Source organism: Helicoverpa zea, chromosome 31 (assembly GCF_022581195.2).
Source record: "Helicoverpa zea isolate HzStark_Cry1AcR chromosome 31, ilHelZeax1.1, whole genome shotgun sequence".
In the NCBI taxonomy this organism is placed as follows: Eukaryota; Metazoa; Arthropoda; class Insecta; order Lepidoptera; family Noctuidae; genus Helicoverpa; species Helicoverpa zea.
Window position 1 is genome coordinate 12,040,711 of NC_061482.1, and position 11,479 is coordinate 12,052,189.

The 11,479-nt window shown below is 38.0% G+C and overlaps 1 protein-coding gene across 1 annotated transcript in view; it reads right to left on the reverse strand.

Annotated features, from left to right (window-relative positions):
- LOC124644978 overlaps positions 1-8,722 on the reverse strand; it is a 63,479-nt gene extending 54,757 nt beyond the window's left edge. The window contains exon 1 of the mRNA XM_047184678.1: positions 8,425-8,722. Coding sequence (XP_047040634.1) covers positions 8,425-8,648 — 224 coding nt within the window. The 5' untranslated portion in view covers positions 8,649-8,722. The remainder of the gene's footprint in view (positions 1-8,424) is intronic.
- Between the last annotated feature and the right edge of the window lie 2,757 nt (positions 8,723-11,479).

The following is an 11,479-nucleotide window of genomic DNA, read 5'->3' on the forward strand; positions in this document are numbered from 1 at the left end:
CCATTACGTGCAAAAATATATTCATAAAGTAATATATAATATTGATTACAAATACATCAGAGATTACAGAGAATAACCGCGAAAACTTGAATAACATTAAGGCTCCATAAAAAGCCACACGCTTTTTGCAAAATACTCGGACTACGTACGAGTAAATTGGTTTTTCAGTATTAATTATTGTGAAAGAGCATTACCATCACAGCTAATATTACATACACCGAAACCCTACTTCACTACTAATATTACAAACGCGAAAGTAACTCTGTCTGTCTGTTACGCTTTCAAGTCTAAAACACTGAAGTGATTTTAACATAATTTTAATAAAATTTTATATATTGATAAGTTGACCATGAGGAAGACCATAGGATAGTTTTTTTTATTCCGGACTTTTGAAGAGTTCTCTTAGAAACGCGATATAACCGAAATCGACGCACGCGAAGCCGCGGGCGGAAGCTGGTAAAAAGTAAAAAAAAAACAAGGGGTTGGACTACCGGAGTGCTAGCTTATATTACATATTATTTTTTACCTATCACAAAAAGTCACTACTAAAGAAGTTCTCAGTACAAAAACATTGTTTTAAAAATTACACGAACAAAGTTCATGGGTTTTATGTGAAAGACTAATGGACATGCACTGCACTGAAATTCAGTTGAAATTTTACATTGGATTAGCTGAGGTTTCAGCATATTTACCGGCTTCCATTTCATGAGTTACAGTACAGGACACTGTCACATCGAATTTCATTGGTTAATTTTGTAGATAACGAAAATCGGATTTTTGAAAAAAAAGGATTAAGGATTGCCTAATTCTTGACTCTGTGGTCTCTTACCTAAGAGATTTGGTCACCCCACTCTAATATAAAATCCGATTTACACCTTAGTTACAACATGATACACATTATTTTTTGTTTATTATAAGCTGTTATTGACAGCGTAGCTACCCAACAGTGAAAGAATTTTACAAATGGGCTTCTATTAGAACATTTGGAACCTTCAGAGAAAAAGACAAAAAATCCTTTTTATTATTTAAGCATAGAAGTAAAGGTAAAAGGCTTCGAATAAGTTAACATATTTGTTTGTTATTGTAAACTATATCGTGTGGCTTGCCCAAGCTTCATTTGAACAGACTAAGCCTTATCCAACAGAAAAGTGGATCAGTAAAATAAATTCATGTGTGTAGGTTTTGTTTACGTGATACATTTGTTTTACTAGAATTTCCCTAACGACGAATATCTTTACAGTGATATGTTTGCAGCATTGACGCATCAAATAGCTGATCATCATCATCTGGCTAGCCTTTTTCCACCTATGTTGGGGTCGGCTTCCAGTCTAACCAGATGCAGCTGATTACCAGCGTTTTATATTGAGCGACTGCTTCACTGACCTCAGCCCAGTTACCCATTGGTTAGACTGACTGAAAGACCTTCTGGCATTACCTCTACATAAGCCGTAAAGACTGTCGAGGATTTTCAAGTGACAACCGAGACCGAACAGTTTATCGTGCCTTCCGAATTTCTTCAAATTATAAGTTATATATTTTAAAAATGTTTATACCATTCAGTTTATTCAGTGTATTAATCGTTGTAAGAAGTCAACAAAATAATGAAGGTTGTATGTACTACATATTATTCAGACGGTGACTGTTGCGAACTATCGGATTATCCAATAGCTCCATTAAATATTATTACGATCTAAAAATATCAAGACCCAGGTAATGACAGACCAAATTTAAGATGGACTTGTCTAGACGATCCGTCTAGACAACTAGAATATCTTAATTCGGCAAAATAATCAGTGATTATTTTTCATGTTTGGCAGTTAAGTGAGCTATTTGAAGACGCTAGTTAAGTTTAGTGTTGCTAGGACATGTAGATCGGGTTTTCAGCAAGTTCGATAGATTATGATATACACTTAAAATGTATACAGAGGTCTGAAGTAGATAAAGTATCTATAAAAATATACTTCTTTAATTGATCATAATACTGAAGGTTGCAGGAATGACACAGTAAGAAAGCAATAATTTTATATGTAATACTTTAACAACGTTCAACTTTAAAGCCTAGCTTACATTGTCACATTGTCCCGACACTTAGGTCTCGAGCCCTTTTCTTTGAAAGACTGGGTCATAACCTTAATCCAGCACGCGCTGCCCAGATTGATGTAAGTCACAATCGATGTTTACACACTATTTTTCTTTATAAAATTCTTATTACTGTATATTTTAGAGCTGTTGGGAAAAAACAATTGAATTGAAAGTTTGTTCGACATTGCGCATTGAAGTTATAGCATCAAGATGCTACTGCTTTATTGCAAATTATACCTACATAATGAATGTTTTATTCGATATACCTATTAAAAGAGTTTCAATAATTGATCGGTGAGCGTCAAGCGTTCGATATTCAAACAGAAATTGCAACGATTTGAAGGATAGAATCAACACAGATATTTGTGTCTATGGTGGCGATGTTTCTGAACGCATACATACCTACTTAATAATTGCAAAATAGAACGTGGTGCTGGAGCAATATTCTGCACCCACGCGCTGTGGATCTGTGTTTATAATACAATACAAGCACGGACATAATACTATTAACCACGGGATGCGAAACACGGTTGAGCTCGACTGTACTGCGTTTGCTACAAACTGCGGTCACGATATACAACCTTTGATATAGCCCAGCCTGTGCAAATCAACGTGCAGTCGATCAGAATATCGGCAGGATTTAATTTGATGCCATATTTTTTCAGTTTACTTATATTAATCCCAATAACGTTGTCCATTTCTATAGGTAGAGAAGGACGTGCAAAATAATCTTGTCAGCGATAAACAAGTGTTGCTAGTTATTTACGTCGCATACCTTTGGTCATTCACTTGTTTTTATGACCAATAAAATTCTAAATACTTTAGCGAAGTAATTAAAATACTACAAACACATATTATTTTAGAAACTTTTGAATATTCAGGTCGAGTAAGGCTTGTTATTTAAATACAGGTTGATATCCTATTTTTTATTATAAATCGTGGATTTCTGTAAACAGTGACGGACAATAAACTCGTTTGTCAGTTTTCTACGGTAAAAGCAATATAATTACATTTTGCAAATATTGCGAGAAATCAGTATCAATCCGCGGGTATCAATTTCTTGAACCTAGCTCACCGTAGAAACGAATGAGTGAGTGTAACATTTATTATAAAACATATTCGTCATATGATGCGGTTTAGTTTCGTAACTTTTGCAATAGCTAGACTCAACTATTGTGTACCTTACTCCCTACGGTGTAAGAGTTCCGAACAGATTATGAACCGGTGTTTTGAATTATGGTATTACAAGTTTTCAGTGTATACTGGCTAAATAAAATCTTCATACAGTTGTAATCAACAAAAAAATAATATGCAAGGAAAGATAATTATATCTACTTAAAACAAGTGATGGAATTTCATTATATCTCAAATTGATGTATTCTATGAACAAAACTTTGTTAATATAAACACGGTGTCAAATAAAACACATCAAATTACTGATTGCAAAGCAAAATAACAGGCCTCCCGTATATCTTTCAGTTTCACTCAATTTCTAGAGGATGTTGCTTGGTGTATCAGGACAGAAAATATCTGTAGTTTCGTGGTATTTTCCTGCATACAATTTCCCTTAGTACCCGATTTCATAATAACCTATTTCTTTGCTTAAAGCGTAAACAAACTTAGGTATCGGGAGCAGAGATGAGTTCCCCAGAGTCAGGCACCTCCTCAGAAGTTTAGAGAAGTACCGCCTTCTGAACCTGTCGCTTGACCCAGCCGCCTAAGAAGACGTGACGATTAGACCATTGGCCGTCAGTCACGGCAAAAGCTGAATCGCACCTGGCGACAACCTCGAGAACCTTCATTTATTTTTCTACTTCACATTATTGCTATGTTTATGAATTGGCTGAGAAGAGCAAATATGATAGAAATGACGGCGACAGGCGAACGTGAGATCATATGAGATACTCTTGGAATCAATTCGAAGGGCAGAGTTCGAAAACAGGCATTACAATAATGGAAGAAAACCACAACGTTGCGGGCACATAGGACAGAAAGAACATAATAAGCCTAGCTTTTATCTTTTCAACTTTAACATTAGGGTGTCTTTCAGATTATCACATGCAGCTGCCTACCTGCAAAGACTGTCTAAGTTGTACAAATGACAGCCAGGACCCGTCATTATAATATGCCCTTTGAAACACGGCTTCCATAAAGAACATTATTGGATATTAGGATAAGACCGTATACATATTTCTAGGTGTTCATACTACACGTTTAAAAACTTAAACTGTAGGAAGACCTGATGGTTTTTATAACTAATTTTCAGTATTTTTTGAAGTAAAAAAACAATCTAAATAATCAAATCCATGTTTTTTAAGTGAAAATAAATTTTTACTTAAAAAAGTACGACTGTTTGAAGTGAAAAGTTATTTTCAGGTTGAAAGTTAGTTAAGAGGATAAAGCAAAATAATCTGCAATTATCATTATACCTCTAAAGTTCGTGTTGTGTTGGCTTGATACTCTAGAATATAACTTTATTTAAATAGTTTTAACCTTACCTTTTTACTCTTTTTTAAGAAGCCTTTAAAGAGTTTTTCCTCAATGAAAATAAAAGGTACATCACAAATGGTAAATTTTAACAAACTAGCTGGTCGAGTTAGTCTGAACAAGAAAATCGAGTAAGGTATTTTAATATAGGTGTGAAAATACCTCTTTAATAAAATGTTTTTATTATAATCTTGTAAATCGATCTGTAATTGTTTTTTTTTTACAAATAAACTTAAGGTTTACAAAAAAAAGCTATTTTATTATAGGTAAAGTCAATCAATAAAATTTACGTATTTCATGTTTATAAACAAAACTAGTTTTTCGCGTGACAAATTGTCAATGAACTCGAGTGTTTGATAACGCATGAGGTTTTGTGATGACGGAGCAATAAGGATTTTTAATTCATAAAAATAATAAGTAACGTGTTTATTTAATAATAAGTTCATGTGTTTCACATTTACGCTTACCGATGCAGTTTAATGTCTTTCAATGATTCTCGATTTTATCAGTTGCTTTGATTTATGGTATAGATTCTTTTTAATCGAGGATTTTTAGTAAAAGTAGGTTGTAACTGTTCTAGAGTACTGTTCTGACGATTTGGAATTGTAATCTTAAAAAGCATAGATTTCTTCATTTAAACAAAATATTTTTTAATTGCATCAAATACTAAGAAGGAAGCTAAAGATGGCTGTAAGACGTATTTGATTACAAAGTATATAATTGAATTTTTGCACAAGTCTGACTGTACTGTAACTTGCTTGAAAAGCTTAGGGCTAAGGGCCATCGTAACATGAACTTGGAGTGAACAGTACCAAGAAAAGTAGCATTGTAAACTAAAACGAAACTCTTTCTTTGATTAAAAAGGATGTGAAATTTGCTCCTTTACTTGACGCCATTAGTTAATTAAAACTTGGTCCTTTTCATTAAATAAACTTAATAGTCTTATTTTTTTGCTTAAAGAAACTACCTGCTTCCTTAGTAAAAGGAATTCTTGTCAAAAGGAATACTGTTGGTTGTAACAGTAGGACTCAGAGACAAAACTTGCGAGCACTATGAATATCATGTTGCAGCTTAAAACATTCTTTGTCTGTATTTTAATTAAGAATGGTGTATTTCATTAGAGAAAGAGATTTTTATGTAATTAAGCAGAATAATGTCGAAGTAGTAGAAAATAATGTAATGGTGCTTTCTGACTTAAAAAACAATGCACGACTTAAGTTTTTCTTTAAAGTTCATGCTCTATCCCTCAGATCAAACAAACTCTATCCAAAATAATCCTAATAAGTTCTTCCACATTTTTAAAAGTGGTTAAAAATATATTATAATAGTTAAAAAATGGCTTGATACTTATAGTTAAGTACGAAACAAACTATTCAATGGCAGTTTATTTATCATTACCAAAATTCAACACTAATTTGCAATGAGTTTCCAATAGTTTGGGAAAAAATACACTTCATTAACCTCACAAGCCCTGTATTATGTTGTAAAAATAAAAATCTTAGAGGGAATGAAATGATCAAGTGATTAAAAAAGATATTGTAACTCTGTTATTTGTAGAGCGGAACTCGTATACTTTTGAGTAGGTTTTGGTCAACCCTTCCCGTTCGATCTCATCCGGATGAGTTGTCTTAATGCAATTTTTGAATCGGACATTTCATACCGCTGATATATTTTATTAGTTCTTGTACCGACACGAAGAAAAGTGATAAAGCCATACTGCATTGCTCATTAACTAATTATTATTTACTGCCTACCATGTACCGTGGCAGCATAACTTAGATGATTTCTGATTGTTATTATCCTTTACAGTTTCATAATATTACTCAAGGGCAACTTTAATAGCAATTTTTTTTAATCGACTGTGAGTTTGGTGAGTGAGGTACATACCAGTGATATCAGTCTAACCATATTTTTTTCGCCAAAAACTTATGTTTACAAACGTACGAATATTTCAAATTGTAAATACATTTTACCTTTTTTAGAAACGGGAAGAGTTGACCAAATAAAAATATTAATGTGGACAATTTATTCCGCGTTTGAGTTGACCAAAAATTCCTTTTGAGCCAACAAATGTTTTTTAAATGGTAAATATTTAGTGCATTAACAAAATTGGCTAATTAAGAAAAACCCATCTTTCTTAATAATATAATGAACAGGATGATTGTTTTGCTTGTAGCATAACGGCTCCGAAACTACTGAATCGATTAAAAAAACTTTTGGAAGCTAGACTAACCCCAATTTATCAGAGGCTATATTTTTTCCGGGTACAGGAAGAAGTTCCCGCAAAATACGGGTGACACAGGGGGAAACAACTTTATTGAGAATGTGATAGGTATCCCAGGTGTCATAACAGAGTCATATTGCAATCACATTCCTCAAGCTAAGACTACTCCCGCGGGGCACCCTAGTAGGACCCACCAGGCCTGCCGGGGCTGCGGGATTGTTCGAAAGCGTTACCGCGGACCTGGTACATAAAGAACTTAAGAAGGAAAATGATGGGTTTTAGTTAGTAAGAGTCTGACTCTTCCTTATGCTGCTAGCAGTCGGAGGTTATTTGATAATTTGCCACCAAAAAAAGGAGCTCTCTATATTATGGTACTTAAACGCTAATGAAGGTTTCCCAACATGATTGGGAAAAGGCTCGGAGGATGATGAAATGATAATGAAGGTATATGCTCAAAATTGGTGTTTTGAGAAGGCCGTTAATTTTAAAAGGATAAGCAACGGGGCTTCCAGATAACTTTATCAAGAACCTAATAAGTAAGTACTAGGCTAACATTATTTTTATTAGGATCATATGACGGTTCATGACGAATTCTATTGCTCCTGCTGAATGCCTGCATTTTGATAAGTACTTCGTTGAACAATACAAATAAGTAACTAAGTATAAGTTATGTATTGTTTAAGATTTTTCGCGTTTTCGAAAAATCGAGCCTAATCGTATTTCTTTCCTTCCTAACATTCTGGTTTGCGTACAAGGTGTGTAAATTCTGGACAAGATATTAATAATGCTGGTAGCGCTACTGTATTAACTTATTAAGTAAATAAAGTTAATTATAAAAAATAAATAAAACATTAACTGGAAAGCTCATGAAATTCTCTCCTTTGGGTATTCAAAAAACAGATAAATTACTAATTAACTTCATAACAATAAGGATTTAATAATTCGATATCCTGCTTACTCGATCTCAGTAGTTCAGGGCTCAATCAATTAGGAATCATTTTATACTTGTATGATTATCAATTGTGTTATCATTCTACTAGGTCAACAACGTGTTTATGTTTATATCAAGAATAATCGCGAAGAAATGCCTCTACCTGCTAATTCAGCATCAATAGAAGTTTTGGCAGAATTAACTGAACGATTCTACATTGTATGAACGTGCCTAATAATATAAGTCACAATCATTTCGTGACACAACAGTAGCTATTATTATTTGAATTCAAAAAACTACACAAACAAAACCCACATTACTGTTAAACTTTTCAGAAGTTTTCTCAACAACACTTGACCTCCTTGTACGGAATGGTCAAACTTTTCACGAAACTTGTGAAAATTCCATAGCGGATAAGCCATCACAGACAAGCGATCTTAAGTCCTAAGCACATATATTTTTTAATTATACTATCACGGAATGTGAACATGTAGATAAATAAACGCTCTGATGACGATCATTCAATTAACTATAAATAAACTTATCTGCTTTGGCTATTAATTTAATTAAGTACCGCAAGATTCACTGCACTATCGGGAAAAAGTTTGTGAAAACTTGTCTAAACTTTTCCGGAGAGCACCTTTTCATCATTTTCACTGACACTAAGCCCAAGGAAAAAACTTCATTCACTGTGCCTTACCCCCTGGGGACCGGAGCTGGTGCGCTGGCATAGTGCATTTGAGGAGCAAAATGCATGGCCATGGTGGCTGACGAAGCTGCAGGCTGGCTAGGTTGCGCTTGCGGCGGGCAGTAAGACACTCGCGGCACGGGTTCTCGCTGACGATACGAGGGGTAGGTCGCGTAGTGATAAGAATCAAATCGGTTTATCGGACAGTCGAGGTCGGGTAGAGACCATTCAGCCATGGTCTACTCATCGACATGGACGACTAACTACTGCGCACAGCCGAGGACACGCGTGCATCGGGCGAGGCAACGCGCGCGCACTGACGCCCCGCCTCGCGCCTCCCGCCGCCGATGCAACGCATAAACAAACTGCAAATCCTTTATCTGGCCGCTTCACGGCACTCGGCGATGTACGTCGTTACCCGACTACTGATAAAGGGCGGTCTTGAGAAGCGTTCACACTGAACTAATTTATCACTATGCAACTGCCACTATCCCTTAGATCCGATTACGAAGTCGACGTCCAATTTACAAAGCGTTAACGAGTTTCTTTTTTCACGTCTTGTTTACATTATTACGCAGTTTTCGCAAATACGATAATAGTTTCCGTCACAGTTTTACGCTCATTGTGGTAATCATGTTAAGTATGGTTTATCTACAAGTATATTATTACACTAGTCACATTTTGCCGTACCTATTCACGTAACGTGAAAAGGTGCACTATAAAAATATTGTGAAGACTGAGACGGGACTTGCAATTGGTTGCATTATGCGCCCGAATTAGGAATTAGGATGACCTTGCGGGCGCGCGTCATTGGGGAATACGAAGTTACGTACAGACACACTTACTTACCTTTAGTCGATCTAAGGTAGAGAGACATGGTAGCGATTATAACAAAGTAAGTGAAACGAAAACACGCCTTGTTTACTTATAAATGTGCTGTTGCAGTGTTTTAGGTAGGTATGTGGTGCTGATATCAGCCTGTAAACGTTTACTGCTGAACATTGGCCTACAGACACGGCTGCGTTTATGACAACTGAGAATGTCACTAATTGCCAGTACAACCACACTTAAACAATATTAACAATAACATTCAGGTACATGTTGGCAATTTTTTTACTGCTATCAGTGGCTAGTGAAATGATACTCGGGTGGTCTATTTGTACCGTGATAATTAGATAAGGATAATAATATGAATTATTAACGACTTTGCAATAATTGCAGCGATAATCAGAGTACCTAGTGTATGTCTAGGGGGGGGAAGCCAGGGTATGGTCTTGGTGGGAATCGCTGGATGTGAGACCAGCATTACCTATAAAATGCCAAGAAACCATCTGCTGTGTTAGTGGTGGAACACCGAATTTGAGCAGAGCCCTGGCCAGTCCGAGTCACCAACGTCCCCGCCGTCCCTCCTGGGAACTGCTGCACCGCGCAATCGCGTGGCCACCACCACGAGGTGCAGCTGAGCTGAAGGTGCAGGGCGCAAGGCGAGTCTTCTGCGCCTCAAAACAGAACCAACTCATTAGGGAGGAAACCCGAGAAAAAACCCGAGCACGCCCACAGGCTCCAAGGTGGCAGCCCCACCAGTGGGCTAGGGTATAGTGGGCTAATCACTCGCTTACCTAAAACCAAAAGATTAAAGAAACTGAAACAGTGCAAAACCGGACCGATCAAACTACGACGACCTTTGGCATGAAAATACGGACACGAATTGCTTGTTGGAACGTGCGAACACTGAGCGAAGATAGCCGACTAGCCCAAGCAGAAACAGAAATGTTGCGATACAAACTGCAGATACTCGGTCTCAGCGAAGTGCGCAGAAACGGATTCGGTGAACTGAGAACGTCCAGGGGCCTTACATTTCTTTACTCCGGGAAGGAAGATGAAGAGGACGTACGTGAAAACGGCGTGGGATTCCTCCTTTCTGACGCTGCAAAGAAGAGCCTACTGGACTGGAAACCCATCTCAGAGAGAATCATCACAGCCCGGTTTAACAGCAAAGCCCGCAAGATAACCGTCGTTCAGTGCTATGCGCCTACAAACCCGGCATCAGAGGAAGACAAAGACGATTTCTATAGTGCACTCAACCTGACCTTGAAAAACATCCGCAAACAGGACATAGTAATCGTCATGGGAGACCTGAATGCCAAGGTTGGCACAGACAACGACGGCTGTCAAAGACACATGGGTACACACGGGATGGGAGTACGGAACGGGAACGGGGAGAGATTCTTGGAGTTCTGCCAGGACAACGACCTGACCATCGGAGGCACGCTTTTTATACATGGAGACCACCATAAGTATACATGGAACTCACCCGATGGAATCACTAAGAACCAAATCGACCACCTTGCCATCAGCTCCAAATGGCGCTCATCACTGCTCGACGTCCGCAACCGTCGTGGCGCGGATATCGACAGCGACCACCATCTAGTCGTAGCCGAGGTGCGGCTCAAAGTAGCGGTAGCTCGTGCTGCCAGCTCGACGTCCAGGGTAGGAAAAAGATTTGAGGTCAACAAGCTGCGGGACCCAGACATAACCGAAGCCTTTCGGTTAGAGCTGCGAAATCGCTTCTCCGTTCTCGAACCAGACTCCACTACTTCTGTCAACGCGGAGTGGAACCACATCAAAATGGCCTATACAGAGACCAGCTCCGTCGTTCTTGGACACAAAACATACGCTCGTGAGGACTGGATGTCACAACGAACCTGGAACCTCATTGAAGAAAGGCGCCAGCTCCACCTTCAACTTCTGACAACCAGCGACGTAGCAGTGCGCCAAGACCTGAAGCTGCAATACTCCCTGATACGCAGGAAAATCTACCGCAGTACTCGTCATGATCGACGAGTATGGGCTGACTCTATTGCGGATTGTGCACAACGCGCTGCTAACTCCGGCAATCTCAGGGAGATGTACAAGGCGACGAAGACCTTGGCCGGGAATCGGAACCAGAGGAAGAAGAAGCCCTTAAAAGATAAAGGAGGCCAGCTGATTGTGACATCGGAGGGACAGCTTCAACGCTGGCGGGAGCACTTCGAGGAAATCTTCCGAGTCCCAAGTGACCCCGTAA